Source organism: Diabrotica undecimpunctata, chromosome 2 (assembly GCF_040954645.1).
Source record: "Diabrotica undecimpunctata isolate CICGRU chromosome 2, icDiaUnde3, whole genome shotgun sequence".
Classification (NCBI taxonomy): domain Eukaryota; kingdom Metazoa; phylum Arthropoda; class Insecta; order Coleoptera; family Chrysomelidae; genus Diabrotica; species Diabrotica undecimpunctata.
Genome location: NC_092804.1, coordinates 57,604,866 through 57,631,647, shown reverse-complemented (window position 1 = coordinate 57,631,647; position 26,782 = coordinate 57,604,866). Strand labels below are relative to the sequence as shown.

General features: G+C 32.3%; 1 protein-coding gene across 1 annotated transcript; it reads left to right on the top strand.

The window, feature by feature from the left end:
* The first annotated feature begins 1,799 nt into the window (after positions 1-1,799).
* On the top strand, positions 1,800-26,782 carry LOC140434594 (uncharacterized). Its single transcript, XM_072522970.1, has 8 exons — positions 1,800-1,891; positions 1,944-2,493; positions 5,509-5,779; positions 12,019-12,521; positions 14,810-15,399; positions 19,961-20,281; positions 24,897-25,096; positions 25,309-26,782. The coding sequence occupies exons 1-8, from the start codon at positions 1,868-1,870 to the stop codon at positions 26,771-26,773; spliced, it is 3,924 nt and encodes a 1,307-aa protein (XP_072379071.1). The 5' UTR covers positions 1,800-1,867; the 3' UTR covers positions 26,774-26,782.

The window sequence follows — 26,782 nt, the reverse complement described above, 5'->3', positions numbered from 1 at the left end:
CCACAGGTGACTGGATTATTTCCTGACGCAGGTGCTCACAGGACACGGGTGTTTTAGGGCCTACCTCTATAGGATCGGAAAGGCTGAAATACAGATGAATGCCTATACTGTGGATACTCGGACACTGTGACACATACGATGTTAGATTGCAGCAGATGGATAGTGGAAAGGAACAGAATGGAGAGATCCAGACCCCCTCTCTATAAAGACGAAAAAAAAAAGATTCAAAACTAGTAGAAACTGATGAACCTATTCTTCAGAAAAGGCGACGTTGTCCTCATTCCGATATATCTGTTTCAATAAATAAAAAAATAGAAGCCTGGGCAGTTTGCGATTCTATTTTACAACAGATAAGGGTTTGATTTACTTTTACAGAACACCTTGACGTCCATCTATTTGTATAAAAAAACGTTTACAAACAGAACTGTAAGTACTATATGAAAGAGAACTACAAACCATTTCTGAAGCCGTTTCTCTTTTATCATTACTTTCAAAGAAAAAAATGATTACTTTCCAAAAACCTGTTATTCTGCTGAAAGTTTTAGTGACTACGTCTATGTCAATATCCCAAGCTAAAAGATGCTTCTCTATGTTGAAGAGGATAAAAACTTTTTTAAGCAAATTTGATGAAAGAAGGAAGACTGGGAATTGGGAATTTTATCGGCTGAAAAAGTGTTTCTCAGCAACATTGAAAAATTTAATAAATGAGTTTATTATTTGATCGTTTTGCTAGTAAAACAGAACGAAGACTAAATTTTAAATATGTTTCAACAGCGTAAATTTTCATTTTAATAAAAACTTTGAAAGTGCCATAAATTACTGCTTGATGCGAATTCTGGTAAGTTTGATTATTGTATATGATTTAAAAATACTAACTGCGCACGTTACCCTTAAAGTTTTTTAATATCTTGTTAGTCTAATAGTCTTAATATCATTATTTCTTGCCTTATTTTCATAATTCTTTATCCATGCGGTCATTTAATTATACATAACTGTTAATTTTAAAGAAAGTGTATCCAAAACATAAAAAAAATCCTTTTTTATCCAGTAGGTACTCGGAAAATTTACCTATGGTAAATTTATCTATTTGTGCCATTTGAACGAGACTCATCCACTCTCTGATGTTTTTCTACCATGAACATCTTCTCCTACTTGGACCTCAAATTCATTCAATTTTCAACTCCATCAACAACGTCAAGAGCTGGTATCTTCCCCTGTACACATGTCATAGATAACTGATTTTGCGTTTCTTAATAATGTTACGAAGTACATACGAAGCCATCTGTCATGGCCCATTTTACACGCAACACTGCCTCGTTAGTGTAATGGTCTGTCCATGGTATTTTCAAAAGTCTTTTAAAGAACATTACAAATATTCAAAATTAAAGTGATAGAATAATATAAGATCGTGACTTGATGGAATAGGTAAATATATTCTCCTTCCTTTTTAATTATTATGTTTCCCTTCTGCTCTCCACTTAGATTTAATCTTGTTACCTACCCCTTTCCTAGTTATTTTCTTATCTTTCTCTAAAAATTTCTTGTATTGTTCTGGCCCCTACAACTGGTAGAACTCTTCAAGCATTATAGCCATAGATAAATAATATAGTATGCATTATGGCTATAAAATTAAAATATGATTCATTTACCGATCATGTCCAACGCGGACACAGGTGTCCGGTGTCGGAAAAAAGTCGCTTCGTGTGAAAGGGTACTTAGTCAGCTGTCCAGGCGGTGACGGCGTCTGAACGTACCCAACGAAACGCAGAACACAGACGACATTATTTGTCGTTCTATGTAGAACTTGGGAAATTCAAAACAACTTAACCCTATTTTTGTACATATTTTAATAATATTCAAATAAAATATGAAAAACATTCTAGAAAGTTGGGTAAATAACACAAATATTTTGCCGTCCCTAATTTCATGTACAGTTTTTTTAGCTTGTCCATCCAAATCCCAATGGTACGGATAATCATGAAGGAATTAGCAACTTAATTTATTTAGCTGGAATTATTCAAAATCATTTAGATCCCTTGGAATTAGAAGTTGCTTCGAAACTATGTTCTTCTATTTATATAGATTTATACAAAAATGATTTTACTGTTCTAAAGACATTGCTAACCAGCAAACATGTAAAGATAAATTCATATGCATGTAATATCCGAAAACAGTCATTGTGGAGAGCAATATGGTTAAATGGGTTAAAAAATTTTCAAATACTATCTTCAAAGTCAGTTAATCAGGAAGTTAGTGAATATTTAGAGATATTATTATGGTTTATTCAATTTATTCTGGATAATATTGATATCACTGACTTGAATTCTTTATACTTATTAAGGACATTACATTTAATTCTTAACAGAACTGATATTTTATCATCCCCGATTAGTTTACAAATAATCAACTGTATGAGTAGAGTTGCAATTTCCCCCTTAATTGGATTTAGACAGCTAGCTGAAAATATTTCTACAATTGCTATGAGATATGTGGGTAAGTCATAATTTGTAATTTTGCATTCTGTAATTTTAAATATTGAGTTGGTTTTTTTCTTTATATTATTAGAGGAGGAAAGTAGAACATAACTGAATAAAGCAATTACCTTAGTTCAATCAGAAACCAGCAAATTCTTAGCAATACGAATATCAGCATTTATCTAGCAGTATTATCACCTAATAAAAAATAGGTACACATTAGAGGTGAGACCTAAACCCGCTCACCCAAAGAAACAAACAAAAATAGAATTACTTACTTGACAAAATAAGCTCGTAATTATACATAACAAACAAGTAGTGATAGTATGAGACATCTGATATAACAAATAATTAAGTAAATAGTTAAAATACTACAAGAACTTACAAAAATGAAACGACTGGGAAGCAAGGTAGAAATATAAATAAATTAAATGAGAAATCTCGGACATCTGCCTGATGTCCGAGATTTTTCTTGTCATGTTCCTTTTCATTTTTATTCAATATATGTATATATAAAACTGGTCACAATGAATCAGATAATAAAATTAATAATATGTGGTATAAAAAAGAAACTAAGTTCAGGTTTTGATGAAGTCTCAAATTATTTGTTAACATTTGGAGTTTGCCATAACTTTAATGCACATCTTAACTAATTTGTTCTAATTTGGCATTTCCAAGGGGACTTATTAAGTCCCCTTGATGTTGGTGATTAACACAGTAACATTCTCTCTGTCTTGATTTATTGTTAAATGTTGTTTAACTCTTTATATCCTGGTTCATTTTTTAGCATTTTTAGCACAACGAGGCTTGTTGTCTATCAATTCCGCTGCATCCTTCAGTTTTCTCACAAGTGTTAAATATAAAAAAATTAATGCATCTGTACAAAAAACATGATCCTACTTTATTATAGATTTATAGATCCTTAAGTATATAATTCTCTATTTGGAATTTTTTGATAGCCTGAATTTTACAAGGGAGCATGGATTTCACACACAGGAAATAATATGGAGATTATAATACAGTAGAACCTCTATAAGTCGAACATCAAGGGAGTTGCCCAAAAATTCGAGTTATAGAGATTTCGACTCATGGAGAATTTTAACTTAAACGGATTTAGTTTGACATAGTAGTTCCATTTTGCCAAGCCTTATCACCCATTCTCATAAATTGCAATACATCTATAGTAGAATTCTTTTTTTTTCCATTATTATCCAGTATGTTACTAACAACTTTTTTTTTCTATATAAGTTTTTAATGATACCTTAATCCATAGTCTGTATTTTTGATATGTATAGGCAGGCAGATATTGGATATTAATGCATTCATTTGTTAAATATCATTGGGCTTGATAATTATCAATGAATAATATATTTGCAGAAGTCATCTATGCCTTTTGTATTTGCTTCTCATTTCAAAGGAAGTGATTTACATCTTGAAAAACAACAAGGTTTTTTATATTTACTGATGACTAATGATGAGAGTTTTTCGGTACCTCAGTACTGGCATTTTTAAAGTTAGTGTCTTATCAGATAAGACATTTAAAAAACAGTCCCATTTTCTCAGCATTGAAGATTTTGTCAGATTCGTAACAAATCTTGCAATTCACTTTACTATTTGGTACAGGTTTCAATGTTGATGTTGCACTTTGTCCACAAACGTTTTTAAAATCAAGTTCATGTCTTCTTTTGAACTTTTCTAGCCATCCATTACTGGCCTCTGAAATTAGCCACTCCCAATGATTTAAAGAATATTTAAGCTTTTTTGTGGAACAGTGATCGTCTAACACTGATATTTTAGCTCCAACATTGCTTGAACCATTTAAGTAAGCACTCCTCCAAGCCCTGAAATCCTGCAATTCATCATCTTTTGCAGGACAAATTTTGACTGTTTTGAGAGAGGAACTCGTACCATTCACCTCAGCCACTGATGATCTTTCGAGAGTATCTGAGTTATATGTAGCCATCGTGCGCCTCTCTGGGTCTGTCGGTTGGTCCGAATCGGTATTGAAATTATGGGTTTGAGATATTTTTGTTTAGATGCAGATTGTCTTTCTTGTGATTAAAATGAATCAGATGTTTTTGAATTTCGATAGCTTAGAAATAGTCATTGTTCGATATTGTGGTTGATATTTTTTTAAGTATAGATCTATTTCTCTTGGGTTATAAGAACCGTTCTTTCTCAACGATTTTTCGAAATATTTCTATTCTTCTCACAAATAGTTATCTAGAATAGTGTTTCAAGTTGTCATTTAAATAATTGTCCATATGTTCAATTGTGTTCAATTTTCGTTCTAATAAATTATTTAAAAATGCAATATGTTTGTGGTTCTCTACTTCCGTGGTGAACTAGATCTTAGGTTTTAGGAAACTTATCAACTTTAAGAAAAGTTTACCTTTTTCATGGCTCCAAATCACAAAGTTGCATCCACATAATCGAACCAATACAAAGCATTTTATCTGCTAATTGTAGGGCTTGTGGTTCGAATTTTTTTATCAAAAAGTTTACAATAATCTGACTTCCATTACAACTCTATCAGTTTATTTGTAAAATCTTCCATCCCACTAGAATTATATTGTGGTTAGGCTTATATGTGGTTAGGTTAATATTATATTATATAAAAAATATTTATAACATCTTCTGGAGTCTGCTGATTATTAAATTTCATAACAAAACATAATTTTTACAACTTTAGTGTAGTTTGATAATTTGTCAACCAACTTACAGGAAATAGGAAACCAATCAATAGGAAATTTAATTGCGAATATTTTTACATTTATTCTTTTACTCGTAAATATGATGCTTTTAAGGTATTCAGGATCAAATGTTGAAAATAGTGGTCTGTAGTCTAGATTTCTCGTTCTAATATTTTTTCTGAGTTTTCTAAAACATCTTCAGCTGAAGCATATTCAAATTCAAGTTATACATTCCCTAGAGATAGCTACAATAATCTAAGGTGCTACTTACTGTAACCAACTTAAGTTATTTTTGTGCAGATCCCAACTGAACAAATCATTAACAAATATCATTTTTGTAGAACCTACAAATTTAAATATAATCTGTGATATTAGTTTACTGCCTATCAGAGGAATTAAAACAGAAGATGTAGTAGAATTGTTTACAGACGATTTTGTGAAGAGGAATACAAAAAATATTGTTCAAAAGGTTCTTCTGATGTTTTCGACTAACATAGAAAGTAAAGATGGGGGCTTTCTGTATGAGAAGCTTTTGATATGTACCTTTGAGGAATGGATAACAGATGTTTGGCCCCTTTTATTTCCAAAATTGCAAAAAATTGAGTCTGAAGGGTAAGAATATAGTATAATTAATACTTAATACATTTTTAAAAATGTTAATTTAGTTTTATTGCACTTTTTACTAATCTTGTATTTAACTTTTGTCACTTGATTGTTGTACATGTTTTGATCTTTCTATGTTTTTGAGGATAAAATATTTACAACCAGGAACAAGAAGTAGCTAGGAAGAGTATAACATCAAAAGGAGAGAGACAACAAAAGTGTGCAAAAGAAAGTTAGAAACGAGGAAAAATACGATTTAAAAATAAAAGAGATAAGGAAGAACAATTCAAAAAACAATACAGAAGATTCTATAAAGATGCGAGACAACTAACAAAAGAATTGCTGAACAACTGCTTCCCAACTAAAACACTTCGCACAGGCATCCGGTCGGTTGTAAAAGGAAGGGATCAAACATCGCAGCATTTAAAGCGTTCTACAATATATGTTACCTCGACTACACAGATAACGACATTGTTTTTTTGACCATAGGAATTAAGATTTATCGCAATCCCATCTCTAGAGTATATTTTTTATAATGCTCTAAAACTAATTTTTTGGTTATTTTTTAGCCTTAATAGCAATACAAATAAATAAGTAAGTAAATAAGTAATATGCTTTATTGTCACTGAAAATTGTACAAATTTTATGGACAAAGCTTATAACAATAAAACAAGAAAGAAGAAAAAAAATCAGAATAAGAATCGTTTGTACTTTTAAATAAAAAAAAAACAATAAAATTCTGCCAAACTTAAACATAAAAAATACTACCTAATTAAGAACCTACAAACTTCGTAAAATGTACCTAACAAAAAATAAAAATTGGGAAAGCAGATTAATGAATTAAGGGCTCAAATATTCCACCTCCTTGTGCCTAACAGTAACTAAATCTGTCATACGGATTTCTCCTCATATCTTGTAGTAAGGCTGGTGTAATGCTTGCAGAGAATTGAAGTATTTTTGCCCTTAATTCCACTAGGTTTGTGGCCCTTTCAAACTGATGTCTATAAATGTTTTCTTTGAGAAAACCCCAAAAAAACAAATCGTTAGGCGCTAAGTCACAGGATCTAGCGCGCCATTTAATTGTACCACGTGTACTTATCAGTCGATCAGGAAACGTTTGATTGAGGAAGTCAATAGTTGCTCTAGATTTGTGAACCGAACACCCATCCTGTTGGAAATAAACCTCCTGAAAATTAACGGGAAGGCGTCGAACTGCCAGGATGATCTCATTCTGTAAAAGTTGTAAATATTTGGGCCCGTTTGGATTTCCATCGATAAAAAATGGACCGACAATATGGTCGCCTAACATCCCAGTCCAAACATTTAGCTTTTGCTAATGCTTGCTAAACCTCGTTCGCACTGCAACACTGAGGTGCTTATTTTTACGAGAATACTACCTTTCAACGGATAAATTGTGTTTTTTATATAATGAAAATGAAGATTCGTCAGAAAATAAAATATTTTTTAAAAAGTGTACATTTTCATTGTGTTTATCTAATATAATTTCACAAAACTCCATCCGCCTAAAGTTATCTTCAGGAAACAGTTCTTGTGTTGGTTGTATCTTAAAACAGTGATACCCATTCCTTTTGAGAACTCGCTGGACAGTTTGAGCATTCACGTTAACTTCCCTAGCAATTTGTACACTATTGCAGGGTTCACTAGCTTCCACAAATATCAATATCCCTGTTTTGACGCTCCTCATCGACAGAACTGGCACGTGGTTCATTACCTTCATGACAGTTTTTACAATTGTTTACACATCCCGAAGTTTTAAAATGTTTAATAGTATTTTTAACGTTGCAACACTTGATGGGGGTCTATTTTCGAAGGCAACAATAAATAAATCAATTACTTCGCGTATCGAATGACCCTGAAAGTACCATGTTACAAGTTGCACTTCTTCTTGGACGGTATAGTATACAACGTAATAGGAATTTTATTAATTATTTGTTTATTCTTTCAGAACTTCGTTTGAAATTTTTAATGTCAATGTGACAATTACATTTCGTACCTACTGTTAAATGAATATAGAGGTGGAAACGTGTAACATGTCACAGCGATTGCCATTGTGTTGTATGGTCAATAAAACAATGTCGTGATCTGTATAAGGAACATCATTCAACAATATAATAAAGTCAAACTAGTTTGAAGCTACAGTATACACTATGCAGTATGAAACTGGAAATTAACAGTTTCTTTCTTTATTAAGGCACAACGGTATTGTGCATTTTGTGCACATTATATTTGTTTTCCCTGTCTAGTCTGGAAATTTACATCTTGACCTAGTGCTCGCATCCCAATAGGGAAAATGATCAAACTTATCTTTACGGATGTCTTCTTGGGGTATTTCTTTATTGGGTCCCTTTTTTCGTGTATACTCGTACATCTACTGAAGGATACTACTTGAAGGTCTTTCTACTCTGTTCTGTTTAGTTGGTTTTCCCGCTTTTCATAGAGCAACGGCTATTAAAAGTTTGGTATCCAAAAGGGGAAATCAAATTTCTTCGCTATTCCGGTCAATAACCAACAGTTCACGGCTGTCATATCAATGAAATGAAAAAATATTTGTAAATAATATTTCTTCGACCTGATTTTTATACGATAAAATCCTAACATGGAATCAAGGAGATCTACATCTCTCATGTAGTTGTTGCAGAAAAGGACACTGTTAGGACAAGGTATCATTTTTTGTGTACTTTCTTGTTTGAAAAATCTTCTTTTTCTCCCTTTGATTCACTTCCAGCTTATGTTGACATTGTAGTAATGATTTTATTATCAAACCAGGATACTACACTGACATCTTCATTGTCTATATTGGCTATTTTCTCTACCATATGACCTCTGCCGCGCTTCTTGATTTATTTCCTTCTCAGCTTGCATCACAACTCCAAGAACACGATTTAGTCTTACTGTTCCCAAAGGTAAAATGCCCTCTTTGGTCAGCATAAGAGGTATGCTGATGAACCAATTGTCAAAAAACAACTTGTAATGTTGATGTTTTGGTATCGAATCTGCTAATTTGACAACCACGTTGCTGCTCATACTAAGATTTGGTGCTTCTGGAGGTACAATATTAGTTTGGGAACCAGCAAACAAATCAAAGTAATACCACTCAGCACATATTTTTTGAAGGTTTTTTTGGGTTTTTCGGCTTTAGGTGGCTTTGCGCTTTTGTTAGTATAATCTGTTCGTCTACAGTTAGAAATTCTTCTTCTGGAATCATGAGTAGCCGTTCTTTGATTTGGCTCAGAACAGTTCTGATATTGAATAATCTGTCATGTCCAGGCTGATCATTTTCAATCATGTCATCATTTTTATTCAAATGCAAGAAACGTTTTATTTCTTCGAATCTGTTACAGCTCATCACATCGCTAACTTCTCATTGACCAATATTGGCATTCCAATAGTGTTTTGATGATGGAAGTTGAATTATCGACATGTAAATAGTAATTCCTATAAATTGTTCTATTTCGTATTTTTTTTATACACTCCCGATCATAATATCCGGGTCACCTTGAAAATCACCGTTGTTTCATTTTTAACGAGCTTTATCGTAAATAATAATAACACAAATACAAACTAATGCATGTTTCTGAGAATTGTTGTCGCCTTAGTGGTTTCCTTTGTAACAAAGAATTCCAATAATGCAGATTTCGCGGAAAACTATACACTTCCCAAAATGAACGGTACCTGTAACTGCCGCTTGTTTTAAATGTCTCATTTGTGCTTCGACTTTCTGTTCAAACGCAACAAACAAACGTTTATTATTGCCACCATTAGTGTGTATTAGTGCCATTATTAGTGTTTATTATTGTTTATTTTTTGCCAAAAATGCCTTTGACTGTTGTTGAAACGGCACGCATTGTTGCGCTTGTGGAAGACGGTCATACTCAACGGCAAGTCGCAAGAACTGTTGGCGTAAGCCTTTCTACGGTTCAACGAGTGCTTCAACGCTTTCAGGAGACGGGTTTGCTAACCAGACGACCTGGATCTGGACGAAGAAGAACGACCACGGCACGAGATGACCGTTTTCTTATGTTTCAGGCTTTACGAAACCGGACCTCAACTGCGGTTATGCATCGAAATCGTCTACAGGAAGTACGAAATTGCAATGTTAGCGTTGCAACAGTCAGGAGAAGTCTTTGTTCTTCTGGACTATCTTCTCGGGTAATGGCTACAGGACCGCCACTTCGCTGGGAGCATCGAGTTGCACGACTAGCTTTTGCTCGACAATACGCGCATTGTGGAATTAATGATTGGAGGAAAGTGTTATTCTCAGATGAATCCCGTTTCTGCCTAACTGGATCCGATGGACGTGTAAGAGTTTGGAGGAGAACCGGTGAACGATTTTCACAAGCTTGCATTTGCTCCAAGAATGTGATTTGGTGGAGGCTCGGTCATGGCTTGGGGAGGTGTATCTTCCGACTTCCACACAGAATTACCCTTCATCGAAAATGGGTCCTTAACTGCACGAAGGTACATTACGGAGATTGTGGAAGAACATGTTATGCCCACCATGGCAGGGCTTGGAGAAGACGCCGTTTTTATGCAGGACAACGCGCGACCGCACGTTGCCAGGATCAGTATGCAATACTTAAACGAGGTTGGAATTACGAGGTTACCCCGGCCAGCTAGGTCTCCGGACCTGAATCCAATCGAACATATCTGGGACGATTTGAAAAAACGTATTCAAACCCATACACCACCTCCGAACAACGCACAGGAGCTTAAGGATCTGTTAGTGAGGGAGTGGAATAACATACCACAACATGTAATCCGGAGAAAAATTGAGAGTATGCCCCGTCGTCTGCAAGAGGTTATTAGAGCAAGGGGAGGCAATACACGATATTAGTCATTGAAATTCCACTGTTTTACCACGTTCTGTATTTTTAATTTTTTTTTTTTTTTTCGTATGTCTGTTTTATCAACAATTTGGTTTGTTTTCTGCTTTTTCAATAAAAACAATAAAAAAACCGGTTTTTTTCTTTCAAAACAAACATTGATGACAAATAAAAAATACATTAGCCTTAAAAAAAAGGTTATTACTGCACCAGATGCAAAAATATTCAATAAACTTGAAATTTTCAAGGTGACCGGAATTTTATGATCGCGAGTGTATTAGCTGGTCTATCTGGACGTTGTGGCACTGAGTATAAATTTGATTGTTTTGTGATATGCTCTATAAGACTATCAGTAAAGATAAACTTAAAAAATTGGACCGAATTTTCTAATTTTGAAATCGAGGAAGGTAAATTTTCAGAACCAGTAAATTTTATATCATTTTCTGTTTCTCAGATTACCTTCCACCCAATTATGAGATTTCTTCTTTTTATATCGCAGTCTTTCAGACAAAGGGGTATCATAATCTGAGGAATATGAGAATGTGGCAGGGATGACAGTTTCCTTGACATTGCTTGGTAAATCTTCACGCTCCTCATTGCCACTATCTTGACACAATATCATCTCATTTGTACCATCTTTATCGGAGAGATCTGATTTTTCACTATTAGTACTATCTGGTATTCGAACTGCACTCATTCATCCATATCTACAAAAACAATCAATGGATCCATAACTTAATAGTGTACCATATATAGGACAAACCCTACTTGGGGTTTTCGAGAGATTTTCAACATTCATAATTTTTAGTACTCACCTGAGAAGATATCTAATATCACAATACAATGAATTTCAATTTTTTTCTCGTCGTAAAACACGTTTTTACCATGAAAAATAACCTCAAACTTCGAACACTGTTTCATGTGGTTCAGAATTTCAACAAGAATAAAGTTGAAACTGCGCACGGCTGCCTATCTCACCGTTAGAACCGCCGCATATCTCGCGTACACTATTAGTGCGTGCCAGATAAGGGTTGCCATACAGACACGACAAAAATTGAATTAAACATTAAAAAAAAGTGGTTTATGCCATTTATGGCACATAATGCGTTAAAGGGTTCAAACGAATTAAATTAAGAATCGGCTATTGTTAAGAAGGATCAGCTATTGTTATATTTCCTCAAAATATTATATTTATTATTCCGTTTCGATTGCGACAATATTACAGATATTATGCATACATGCTCTTTTTTGTCTAATTATGTATTTTTAGCTTCTTATTATCTTTTATAGATGTTTCTTATCTTAATCCAAAATTATCTCAATATATTTTTATATGTTTATTTTGCTTGCATATTCAATATTTATAGTTTTAAAAATTTATTTATCTAGTATTTATATTTTTAGCGAATTTTTTCAGAGTCTGAGAAAATATTGGATTCCTTTAAGTGTTGATGCGTATAAAACTGATTTTTATGCATTTATGAAAGAAGAACCTATAGATTTGCAGTTAAAATTGTATATAACATTAGAATCAAAGAAGAAAGGTTACCTATTCGAAGACGAAAATTATACGTTTAATCAGAATACACTCGACATTGTGTTGAAAATAATTTCTGCATATAGAAAAAAATCTATACGCCCTCAATCTTGTGATATAAACCTTTTAATGAACCTTTTATATAGTAATTTAAAAATATATCTCGAAGATGATGAGATGGAAAGCATTAAGAAATTTTTCTCACATATTGTTTTCTACGCTCACAGTTCTTTGAAAAAGAATGATGAAGATTTTTGTTTTTTCCAAGATTTTATTCAGAGAATACATAAATACTGTTGTGAAAGTTTTAAAACTGATTTTTTTCAAGTAGGGGCTCAAATTCTTCACCTTCTATTGACTGCATTAAAGGGTAAGTGATTTATCAACTAAGTATATATGAAATTGTAATTCACATACTTTTGTTTTTATCTCATATTTAGTTATGCCAGTCATCAAACTTAATAGTCTTATTTCATAAATATTCCTTATATATTGATGTATACAATTTTTTTGATATAACTCTGCATTCGATGTCAACATCAAATAAATAACTACCAGTAGCAGTAGCGTGAAAAACACATTGCCTGCGCAGTTGGTCTTAGAGTGTCAGGGCATGCAACCCAGTTAATTCCAGCCAATTTTCTTAATAAAGTGTTTTTGGTGACGACATTTTGTCTTATAAAAAACTTATACAATGAAGTTAAAACTTCTAGTGTAATTGATATATCTGTAAAATTAAAAAAAAAAAACATGAAAATATCGAAACGAATTACAATTTACAAAACGTTTTCAGTTCTATCAGACCATTATCAGTGAAAACTTGAGTATTTCCATAAAAGCCACTTACAAAACGGTATAAAAATGTTTAAATTACATTTAAAACCGAAAGGGAACCTATTGGCCCTTACTCCAAACGGTTACCACCGAAACTATAAATCCTAGGTAATTAAATTTGTTGATGAACGGTTTTTTACTGATTCTTCTGTCGTTGCTAGGTATTCTGTTTTCTGAAAATTTATTTCTAGACCATTCTTCTAGTACTCTTCTTCCAATTTTCTGATCATAAAACTTTTGTCTTCCTCATCGTGTACCATAACTACCTGATCCTCTGCAAAGTTTAATGGGGGTCTTACTGGGACCCCCATTCCTTCACATTTCCTCTTCCAAGTTTTAAGGGTATGTCCTAAAAGTATTTTAAAAAGCGTTGACGGTGTACCTAGAACAGCTCTGTAGCAACAACTTTGTTGTCTTGAAGCTTGAACATGTTTTCACTGCTGTTATAAACTGTTGAGATATATCTAGATCCTTCATATCGTTCTTTAATTTGTTTATTGGGACTGAGCCATATGCTTTCTTTAAATCTATAAATGCACAGCAGGTTACCCTGTTCTTGCCATTTTCTTTAGATTGTTGGACCTTTTGGTCGATACAGGAAATTGTAAGTTCTGTTCTGACTACCGTCCTGCAGTAAATCCCGGTTAGTCTTCGCCAATTTTACCACTGATATCTTTTTCCAGTTTGTTTTTAACAACTTTGCCATACAATCGACCCATTGATTGGATTATGCTAATTCCCATGTAATTTTCACATTTTCTTTGATATAATGTATAATATAAATATGATATATGATATAAGTATTGATATAATGTAAGCATTTGTCCACTCTTCTGGTAGGTCTTCACGGTTGATGGCCTCTTGAAACATTTGATATATTATACGAAATAATTTTTCAGATCCAATTTAATGATTTCCGGTGCTACTCCTCCAGGTTCAACCGATTTCTTGTTTTAAAATTTTTTTAATAGCCCTTCTATAGACAAATTCTTTTGACTTTGGCTCTGATGTTCTTATGTATTGTCTACGAAATTGGGTAGTATCACAAATAGGCAGTTTTCAATATATGGGTTTTACACATCAGCAGCAAGAATTACAGCTCTTTTCTTGAGTGGTATAAATCGAACTTGTGACATTGGGGATTGCAACACTTCCAGCGCATACCGTTTACGTGATAATTATATCTTTTGGGTGGCTCTACTATAGTTTTTTTATTGATATAATTGATAATTGACCTCAGTATCCTTTTCTTCTGGATCCAGGTGTACGTATGTCCTTGTGGCGATATAACGCATCAATTATGCGAATATTTTACGCTCCCACTATTATCCGCTTCACCTTCCCGTATCCGCTGAGGTTTCACTATTGAAGGTGTATTTCCACCCGGGAATAGGAGTTACTTGTCCTTTATTTTTCATTCTGCTTTTGTCTGCTTCTATTGTCAGCCGCTCATGACTGGATTTTTGGCTAGTGCCTTTTCCAGGCACTTTGTTAATGGCACTGTTTTTTAAGAAAAAAATTGTCAGCGCCCATTCTGGAACAGACGCTGTTGGCAACCGCTCACTATAGGTCAGAAGCTGCCTACCGGTTGATCCGCGGGAGGTATGTCATTTCCCTCCTGCCACCCATATCTGGGAGACATTCCGCCGCCTGGGGACATACCCTCTAGGGGTATGTCCCCAGGCGGCCCCCCAATTAAATATTAGCTTAAGATTCATCAAACGTTGCCATTTTATCCTGCGAAGGTTATGCGAATATTTTAGTGATTCTGATAATGAAATTTAAACAAAATATATGTTCTAAAATAACCAATCTCTATTTCAGGTTCCCATAAGGATTTAAAATTGAACTACAAGTTAGAAAGGAGAGATTACTATGAAAATGGGGAAAACTTGCTCTTTGTTGAGCTGAAAAAAAAGAAACTGTGGAAGTTTGATGAAGAAATGTTTCTTGTTGTTCATTCTTGTTTCTTATCTACAGAATGTTGGAGCTTGATACTAACGGACCTTCTTAATAAACATTACAATGATTTTTCTGTTATGGACGTGAAAACTCTAACTAACGTTCTAAATAAAGTTGAAAATTTTCCCAATTTACAAAACACAGAAAAAATTATTAACTGCTCTAATTTACTGTTCGGACAAATCAAATCAAATGAGATAATACAGTTCGTAGAAAACATAAGTAATGTTCTTCTTCAAACACTTAGTACCGAAAATATAAATGAAAAGAAATTATTTAGAAGTGTTTTATATCTGGAGATACTTACGTTTGCCAAACGAAGAGAATTTAATATTAAAAATATTCATGAAATTGCCGGGAAGAGCTTACAGATAATAAATTTTATCTTAGAAAATGAGTATATACGTAATCTTGATTACAGAAGTACGAAGGTTGCGGAAACTTTCATAACTGTAAGTGTTGTTCCAACATTTTTTAAATAAGTAAATTCATCAAGTTACTTAACAAGTTAAGTTTATTTAACAAGTTAAAAACATATATTTACCTATAAAAACATTACCTTACCAGAAAATGTGAATTAAAAAGATTATCGCGCACCGTGTTCCGCACCAAATTAAAGATTTGTCACGGTTTGAAATGTTTTTTACATGGATCATTGTTTATAAAGAGTTTCATTTAATTATTCAAAATCTAAATAAGCTGTTTGGACTAGTCTGTAATTTCGGTCTTCTTTGAATATTCTTAAAATATTTATATCATAAAATATTTTCCAAATGTTTAATTAATATAAATTATTAATACCATAGAAATAATCTAAACAATATGTTCGATCAGTCTTTAATTTCCGTCTAATTTAAATAATAATAAAATATTTATATCCTACAATATTTTCAAAAATTTCAGGTAGTAAATATAAATCTTTTAACAATACAGTACAATAGGGCAAGCTGTCTCGACCCGGCTTTACTATTAGCTAATTAATTCAATAGGCAATAAAATTATTTCAGTGAACGTAGTAATGAAAAAATAAATGTATTATGATGGTTTAGAACTGATTATACGCACCTGAGTACGATAATTTCGATTGTTTGCCGTACACAATAATATAAATTATAAAAAGCACGAACTCATAATCGAAATCATCAGCGCCGTCGTCAGTGTCTGAGAATATATCTTTGGTATTCGAATCTTCACCTAAATAATTATTATAATACATTATTCTGTGGTAGCATCAAATAATTACTTAACAATTTTTCTTCTAACCACTTCTTGTTGTTGACAAAATTAGAATCATGATGGTAATCACCAGATTTTGGTTGGGACTTCCATCTCACATAAGATCCACCGACCAAACCTGCTTTGTTCCCGGTACCCCCAATGATTAAACGTTGGTTCTTAGAAGTTTTTTTAAGCTCGTTTTTTTTCCATCAGTTTAACTATTACTGCGACTATAGCTTAAAAGTAAATACGTTTTATCGGTAAACACAATAAATCTTTTTTCGTTGGGGTCTTATTTAGAGGTGTGTAGAATCAAAACTCGCTTTCTTCAAAATTTTCGTTTGTCACTAACCGTTAAAAACAAGCCATTACAGTTATCACACGTATTTTTCTTTCATAACTTTAATGTCGCGAATCGCTTCTACAGTGAAACTATCCACATAAACAGCTAAGCGATTCTCGATCAACTGAATGTTCGGTGCGGTAATTTGAAATCTGCTAGCGCGCAGAGTATATTCACATCTATTCCTATTCTGGTTCATCTGTAAGTAACGCTTGTGTAGTAGTCTAACTAAGGACATAATATATGCTGTCTCACATTTCTGCCTACCCATAGCAATACTCCTTCGCCATTTATCAAATGCGGCTACTGCGTTCTTGAATACGTGTTTTATTTAATTTTATATATTTAATAAATAAACTCGTTATTCTATATAAAATTTAAAATAGTATCATTCTCGAAATAGATGGAATATTATCGAAAAGTTTTGTTGTATGAGTTCTTCAGTAAATTATGTACCGTGACGTGGTGCCCGATGTAAAACTGTTTCTGGCTCACATTTCACAAGTTTCAATTTAATGTAAAATCGTATATATTCAGTTCTTCGCAATCCGACTCTGTATGAATATTAAACAGGAATAAGTCAGGGCATCTTAATAACACTGTTCAGGCCTCCAATTTTCCTTTTCAGGCTTTTTTAATATCCCTATATTATTAGCACATTGTTCCTTTGACGAAGTTTGCTATGACGTTCCCGATTTTGCTATGCGATATTTTCATCTTCGGGAAGCACACCATGTAAACTGATCGATGGTTACAAATAGAAAAGATCGCATATGTGTTGGAAACGTCGCATATTTCCGCCGTATTTACGCTATAGCTTAAATCGTATGATTAAATTCGACATTAAAGAGTTAGATAAAATTCAAACAAAATATTTTAGGTTCTTTGGATTGTTACAACTGTAAGGGTACGTTGATTTCCTTATTTATAGGCTATTGTTTGGCATTATATCTTCATGCAGCAGAAGTATTAAATAGTAGAGGGGAAATAATAACTAGTAGAGGGGTACTCACAAAATATTTAAACCTTTTTATGATTGTTCTTGTTCCTAGGTAATATATATTTTCGCTATTCGTTTTTGTTAGTACTTATCTCCAATAACTTATTATGTAAAAGACTTTTTTGTTCTCAATAAAGCTAACAAATGCATCAACCGATAGGTCTTGACATTGTTGTATGTGTTTCTTGTAGAGATGCAGACTGAATAGTTCTTCTACCATGAGTGATCTATCATATTATTTTATAAAATAATTTATGAACAAATTTATGAACAATGATGAACAAATGAAGAAGTGAAACAGTTATTAACAAATTGTATATTTAGTTATTGTTGTATTTAGGTGTGTATTAGAAATCTTTGTTTAATTTAGTCAAAAACTGTATTAATGAAAATATACGAGGTATGTTCCAAAACCGACTTTCGTTCATAACGTTTTTATGCATTATTTGTAATCATTCAGAGAGCAACATTGACTGGTAAAAATAAGAAACGAAAATTGGCTATGAATAAGGAAAAGTATATGGAAAGTGCGAGAAGAAAAACAGAATACGAATAGGAACAAGATTGAAATCTTAGCGTTTCAAGAAATACGATGGAAAGATCAAGGAGCAATGGTTAAAAAGAAATACACAATGTTTTATTCTGGAGATACAAAATAGAGTTATAATGGAACAGCTTTCTTAATTAACTCTAAACTAAGGAACAAGGTGATAATATTTTAAAGCCTCATGTGGAAGAATATCTTATGTCGGAATAAAGAACAAGCAATCCAACTCAACATTCATTAATGTATATGTGCCAACCAAGAATGTGAAAGATGAAAACAAAACGATTTTTACGAGAAACTCGGAAGAGCTGTGTGAAAATATACCCAAAAATCACATATTAATTATATTACAAGATTTTAACACAATTATAGAAAAGGTACAAATAAACAAAGACGTGGCTGGAAAGCAAACTCTCCACACAATAAGGATTAATAACAGGAGAATGTTATGTAAGCTAGCAGCAGCAAACACATAGATAATGAGTTCACACAAAAAGAACATAAAGTTACATAGGTAATACCAGGATCAACTGCGGATTCTGACCACTTCCTCTAGGAAGAGTCTTATTCTATGTTCACAAAGGAAATATGGAAATGAAAATAATTAAAGACAAAAAGAAATACACTAAAAGAAAAAATTGGAATGTAGGAAAACTAGACTCGGACATTATTCATAATAATTATTCAACAAGAGTTCGAAGGAAATTTAAAAATTTTAAACCCTAACAATATAAATGAAACGTGGCAAGAAATAAAAGTCCACATTTTGATAGCATCAAAAAAAACAATAGGATATAAAGAGACAAAAGGAAAAAAATAATGAAAGACGAAGACTGCGAAGCAACAGCTAGAGAAAAAATCATAGCCCGAAAGAAATGGCTGAAGACAAGTGCAGAAGAAGTCTTAAAAGCGTATAGGAGAAGAAAGAGAGACTTAATGCTATACAAATAAAAAAAGAGATGGATCGATGAACTTATGCAAGAAATGGAAATAAATAACAAAGAAAATGTAAAGTTATTTAAATATATAAAATTATAAAGAGTTAGCATTATGAAGAGTTATTAAAGTCCTCTTGTTTTAAAAGTGCCTATCTTCTAGTGATTTTGGCGATCACATTGACCCATCTTATTCTATTCGTAGCAGCTCGAAATAGAGTTTCGACCAATCCACTTCATTATCGAAAAAATATATTCAACATGACAGTGGATGAAAGCTTTCATTGTGAAAACAATATACAACTCAGTATTTTCAGTTGTTCAAAGCGCCCTCTAAGCGAATCTTTGCTCCTCTGTCGTGATCAACTTTGAAATAAATTTGGACACGCGTCAGTCATTTCTATTCTTCAGTCATAATTATTCTTGAAACATGAAAGTTTTCAGAATTTCAAGATCGCTTTCAAGAGCGAAAATCTCACACATTCGATATTTTCCGATGTTATTAGGCTATAAGTTGAACCAGAAAGCTGGTCATAGTCAACAAATGTGTAGCCATTTTTAGACGGATTAAACCTGCTTTGTTCAGACATTTATTTCGAAAGAATTTTTACGTAGTCCGTAAATAGTTTCTGCACTTTCTAACTTTTTTAAGTTTAAAACAGAACTGCAAAATTCGGTACTCTCATTTCTACGTCATTTTAAGTGAGAACAAAAGGCAACGAACGCAAAAGACAATGTAAACAAAGCATGCTATTATGAACTAGGTATTTCCTATTAGTAACTGCGGTATACAGTGAGTTCGTGATTACGGTTAAGAGTTACTGATTACGATCTCTGATCTTCATTAGAAGGTTCTGGAATGAATGTATGAGCGACGATCAGATACTTTTGGGACGTATCTCGTATGATAAAAATTCATTTAAAATATGAAATACTGTAATAAATAAAACTAAAAAGTAATTATTTTTAGCGTGTTATATTTTTCATAACACCTAATCTGAACGAAGTATGGCCATTGATAGACAAACCATTTACTATTACAACTGTAATCAAAATTATCCAAAAAAGCAATATGAAGAAACCAGTTTCCGTTAGCGCAGATATGTTGAGGCAGATTGGATATCAAATGGAAGAAAATGAAAACGATAAACTCTTAAAAGTAGATTTATTGGAAAAAACTTTAAATGCAATAAACGAAGTATCAGATACTAACGTGTTGAAAATTAGAAGATCCCCTGAAAGTCGATTGGTTATACATGCAATGTGTATTTCTCAAAAAGATCCAAATAAGGTAAATATTTTGATTTCTTAGGAGTAAAACCAGTTAATTTAACGATCAACCACACAGAAAAACTTCTTTTTTGTAATAGGTATATTTATCTAAATATAAAAATTATCCAAAAATATTAGGTGAATTAAAACGTTTCGGCTCTATTAGACCAACATCAGTTAGTCCTAAAAAGCAAATAAATTCACTTTATGCAAAGTAATACAAAGGAATAAAGTATAAACATGTGATTGCTTATTTGATTGGCACTTGTGTATAGTCACATAAAAAAAAGCTTCGGACAGTTTATTTGATTGAAAGTTATTCAAGCAAAAGAAGTGGAAAAGGTAGAATCTCTAAGAAATGCTTCCATACATTAAAATAAACGTCTCTCTCTGTCTCTGTCTCTCTCTCTATCTCTCTCTCTATCTCTCTCTATTCGGTATAATATTCGGTAGCGGTGCAATTAAGAGTTTTGTAGTACAATTTGTATGAGTTTCTTAAATAATTTTATTTTCAAAGTTTTTTTGGAAATACAAAAGACAGAAAAAAACATAGCTTTATTAAAGAACAGAGTCGCCAAATAATATTAAACGTGTATAATTATTTTAAAAATACGAAAAGTGAAATGAACCCTACATTAATGGTAAAAAATAAAACTGCGTAAGCAACAGGTAAGGTGTTTTAATGCATTTAGTATTAATTTTTGATATTTAAACCTCTAAATTGATGATAATTTATTATTTATAAAGCTCACCGAGCCTTTGAGGCTTAGAGCTAAAAAATGTTTATTTACTTTTTATCCAATTATCCAACACTTTTTATTTTTAGTTTTCAATGTTACTTCTTTGTCAATCTTCCCATACGCTGCTCCTCTACCTCTTTTTTGTATACATTTGCTTCTCTTTTGTATTGTCTCTCTCGGGAGTACCATTTTCGACACACTTCTTTTTCCATTCGTTCAATGTGTTCTAAACATTGTTTCCATTACTACTTCGTTTTTATTTACCAAATATTGCCAATTTATCAGTATTCTCCTGGTTCATTTAGTAATATATCTTGATAATTTTTCATATATGGAGGAAGCTCTTATTTCTCGTAGAAAGCTCTTATATATTTTTTGTAAAATTTTCTTCTATCGCTTTGAGTGGTTCCTCGATGTATTTTCTTTTTTTTTTGTTTCTATATATTAACTCTTTAAAAATTGAAGAATTATTCCTGCAACATACCAATTATAATTAGAGATATTCGGTATATAATACACGATTTCCATAGAATAGCAAATTGTCGTATTACTGTTAAGAAATTAAAAATAAGGATGTGCTCCAAGTGGCTTTCTGAAGATGCACCAAGAAATTTGAAGAGCATCGAACTGGTTTTGCCTGTCACCGGTCATTCCTTTTTGCCAGCAGATCGTGTATTCGCCCAAACGGAGAAAAAAGTTAGAAACATAGAAGTGCTAACAAGACCTTCAGAGTATGTTGATCTTTTAAGAGAATCAGGATCAGTTTTTCATTTAGGCCAAGACTGCGAAGTTCGTGACTGGAAACAATCCGTTACAGACAACTTAAAATCTACTGGCTCCTGGAACTTTTCATTCAGACAATCAAAAAGATTATACTTAACACGTTCTCGAAGTGGTAAAATTTTAATTCGTGGAGAACTACATTATAACAATAACCTGAATACAGCAACATGTGTTTCTAAAAAAGGGAAAACGCCTAAAAACCTTTCTCCAACTTTAGTTATTGGTCGTACTACTCCAGTAAGTAATCTAAAACTAAAAGATGTTAAAAATTTACTTGAAATACACTTTGGAGAGTTGGAAGATTTATCATTTTACAACGAAGCTATAGCTGTTGAAGATTAAATACCCCAAGAGGTGAAGATGCTTACCATGAAGACCATGAAGCCTGCGAATTTATTCCAGAATTACCAAGTGTTTTGATTTAATTTCTTTTATTATTATTGTATGTTATTCAGTAATAAATAACACATAAATTACTTTCCTAAGGCCTTTTATTAATAAAGTTCAAACCTAGTTAGAATCAAACATGGCTATCTCCATAAGTGAGTACCAAAAATGGCAATCTCCAAACATTAAACCTATTTTTTTTTCAATACCAGAAAAATATAATACATTTTTATAAGCCAACATACTTTTTAACAATGCCTATACAGATTCAGAGTGTTACAATAACATTAAAAAAGCACTAGACAGCACCAATAATAGAGATATAACAATAACAATGGGTAATTTTAATACCAAATTAGGAAAAGGTAAATTCCATGACATTATTAACGAAAGAGGAGAAAGACTGACCTAATTCTATCAGGAGTTTGAAATGATAGCGACAAATACATTATTTCAGTTACCACCACGTAGATTATGTACATGGAAATCACCTATGGATAGCAAAGAAAAAAATTATCAGAAACCAGATAGATTATATCCTTATCAATAAGACATACCGTAACTCCATCAAACCGGCAAAGACATATCCAGGAACAGATGTGTCATCAGACCACAATCCAGTAATCGTAAAATTCGAAATCCACTTAAAGAAAATAAAAAATCAACAAAAGACACAACAAATAAGCACTCTGCTAAACCACCCGAATATAAAAGGAGAACTAACGTTGAAAATTAACGAAGAGTTAAGCAAAACAATAATCAATGATAATGAAGATTCCAACGAAAAATTTGAAACATTTAAGAACACATTAATGATGCCAATTAAAGATACGCTGAGTAGTCACAAAATCGATGAAGCTAAACTCCATGGATGACAGATGAGATCCGGCAACTACTGGACAAAAGAAGATCATACAAAAACAAATATGTAAACGAATACAAAGCCACACACAAGGAGATCAGGATAAAAATACGGGCAGCTAAAAAGAAGTGGTACAACGACAAATGTTTAGAGATAGAAGAACTACAGAGAAATCATGACAGTTTTGAATTGCACAAAAGAATTAAAGAATTAGCAGGTATAAGACGGTCCAACAATAGTAACACCCTGGTTGATACGAATGGTAAAATAATATCTGATATCAAAGGCAAACTAAACAGATGGAGAGAATACATACAAGAATTGTTTGAGGATGACAGGACACAACAAGATAGCATGAGCGATTGCGAGGAACATGATATAGGTCCAAATATAACTAAGGTTGAAATAATACATGCAATAAATCTGGCAAATTCTAATAAAACTGCGGGGCCTGACACAATTCCAACTGAAATAATTAAATTAATATCAGAAGATCAGATCAATGTATTAGTAGACTTATATAATACTATATATAATACGGGTATTATTCCGAGAGATCAAATCAACATGTATTACATTACCAAAAAAACCTAATGCAAAGGAATGTAATGACCAATACCATGGGTACACGAGAGGCATTATTTGGATTTAACGTCCTCATGCAAAGATGTATGGATGTAAACCAACCACTCTATGTTTGTTTTATTGATTACAATAAGGCGTTCGATAAGGTCCGACACAACCGTCTTATACAGTTACTTAAAGATAAACAAATTGACAAAAAAGACTTAAGAATAATAACTCATCTCTACTTTAAACAAACAGCAAAAGTCAGAGTAGGCAAAGAACTTTCGGAGGAAGTAGAGATAAAAAGAGGCGTAAGGCAAGGTTGCATAGTCTCCCCCTTCTTGTTCAATCTATATTCGGAAGAAGTAATTAAAAAATCACTCAAAAATGTAACAATTGGAATAAAAGTCAACGGCAGACCCATCAAAAATATCAGATATGCCGATGATACTATACTAATTGCAGAGAATATACAAGATCTACAGACACTTTTAGAGAATGTAGTAAATGCTAGTGAGGAAAGCGGACTAACGCTTAATGCTAATAAAACAAAATTTATGACAATTTCCAAAACACAACAAGACATTTTAAACATAAGAGGGGTTCCAATAGAAAAAGTAAAAAAATACAGATATCTTGGTACAATTATTAATGAAAATAACGAGTATACAGAAGAAATAAAAATGAGAATTGGACAAGCTAGAGCAACATTTAATAAGATGAGAAAAGTATTATGCAGTAGAGACCTTAGTTTGCAACTCAAAATAAGAATATTACGATCATATGTGTTTTCGGTGCTGCTGTATGGGGTGGAGGCCTGGACCTTAAAGAAAGAGGTGAGCGATCGACTTGAAGCATTCGAGATGTGGACCTACCGAAGAATATTCAAAATAAGTTGGGTAGACCGAATAACAAATGTTGACGTCCTCAGAAAGATGACAAAGGAAATGGAAATCATGAATACGATTAAGATAAGAAAGTTACAATATCTCGGCCACGTTATGAGAGGGGATAAATATGTGTTGCTACAAACCATAATGCAGGGGAAAATAGTTGACTTGTTCAGAGCTGCAATCTCAAAAGTGAAAATAGCTGTGATGATTACCAACCTCCTTAGAGGAGACGGTACCTAAAGAAGAGGAATACAGATTAAACTAGACCCTACTAACTTAGATCAACTCAGGAACTTAAAAACAGTTTTTCTTCATTATCCAACATTTGAAAAAATGGAGATTGCCGGTTTTGATTCTAGACGATTCAATTGTTTTACTAATCTTTTATTATTTTTATTTTAGCCTCTACTTCATTGGACGATGAATCACCTGCTTAATGTTTTATCTAATCCTGAAACAGAAGATCTGTCTCTAGCATCTAGTCTTCATACTATCGAATTACTTATTTCTGATAACAGACTACAATATCAGACTCTGCAGTATATTCCAGTTATTATTATAAAATGCATTGAGTTATTTAAATGTTCAAACTGGGTGGTAAGGTAAGTTTATAAAATTTATTAAGTTGCAACGCTGCCTTTAACGGTTTTACTTTATATAACTAATTTTTTTTTTCTTTAACAACTTTTATTAAATCTATAAAATATTCAAAGTATGTCACATTAATATAAAATAAAAAAATAACCAAATTTCCATGTAGAATAATTAAAATTATATCGTTCAACATTATTCATATTGTTTTTACGTTTTTCAGAAATGCTGATCTACAGTTGTCAAAATCACTGATAGAAAGAATATATGGAGTATCAATGAACAATGTTTGCAGGCCAAAAAGCATCGCAGATATGTTTATATTGTATCCTCATCTAGCTACATACTTCTTCAAGATCATTTCAGCTGAACCTTTAGACGAAAGATCTGTAATCGCTTTGCAATTTTTTTCTGAATCGCAAATAAAAGAAACGGCCTTTGAGGATAGTATTCTAGAGATATTGGAATGTTTTCAATTCTTTTTGGTGCATATCATAAAATCATACCAAAATCATTACGGAAAGTTAGCAGTCAAAGCCTTCGTATCGCTCTGTTTGGCTAAAGATATCCCAAATATATTTTCAGATATTGAAAGTTACATATTAACTAATTTTACGGCAATGCCGAAAAACATTATTTCTAATATATATCTTTTGATGCAAGATTTATATGAGAAATATCAAATTTCATATCAACATTGCAGTAGTACCAAAGGTATTGCAAAAATTCATTGTAGTTGGAACAATATCGTAACATTCTTAAGACAAGTTGATTCAAATATCTACGACTTTTTGTTAATGAAAATTAAACCTATCGAAACTATATTGAAGGAGAAAAACTTTGAAAATAGTTTGTGGATTCATAATAATTTACCATTTTTAATATTAAACGCCAATTGTAGAGTGATTTGTGAACTTATCGAAAATAAACAGTTTGATCAACTTCCAGAGTTTTTCCAAATAAAAATGTTAAGTATCTTGGTACAAAGATTCGAACAAAATCACTTTACTAATGATGATTTGGCTTGTCTAACAAACTCTATATTAAAAAGATCTCTTTCAACCAACTATAGCGAACATTTATCAATGTCTTTCTTTAATTTTTTGTTGATTCTCCACAAGAATATAACAATAAAGTTCAAACATCAAGTTTGTTTGTCAAAACACGTATATAAAAATATGCTCAATCTTTTATATGTTGCAAATACTGTTTCGGATTTGCCAATTTCCTATTTTGAATCAATTATACAGAATTTTAAAAACAATATTTCAGTAAATGATGAAATTCATAATGACATATTATCTATTCTAAACATAACTTATACTAAATTTCCTAAAGAATGTCGGTTGGATATCTGCAAAATGGTGTTTTATTTGTCGCTTTTAAAGTCGTCTTATGTTGAATCGCTGAATTTAATATGTACCATAGTTAACAAAAAATATTTTAGCATTTTGGATGCACTCAATGATTTTTTATCAATAAATACTCTCTTAGAAATATTAGAGAATAAAACCACTGTGAATACGTTTTTAAAATATATTAGTATGATTTTAGATAGAAACGACCAATTGACACATGATGAGGAGTTTTATAATGTAGAAAGTGGAGTCTTTATCCCAAGAAATTTTGTTAAAAAAATATTAAAATATAATGGTTGTTGCTATAAAACAATTAATAAAAATATCTAAAATATAAAA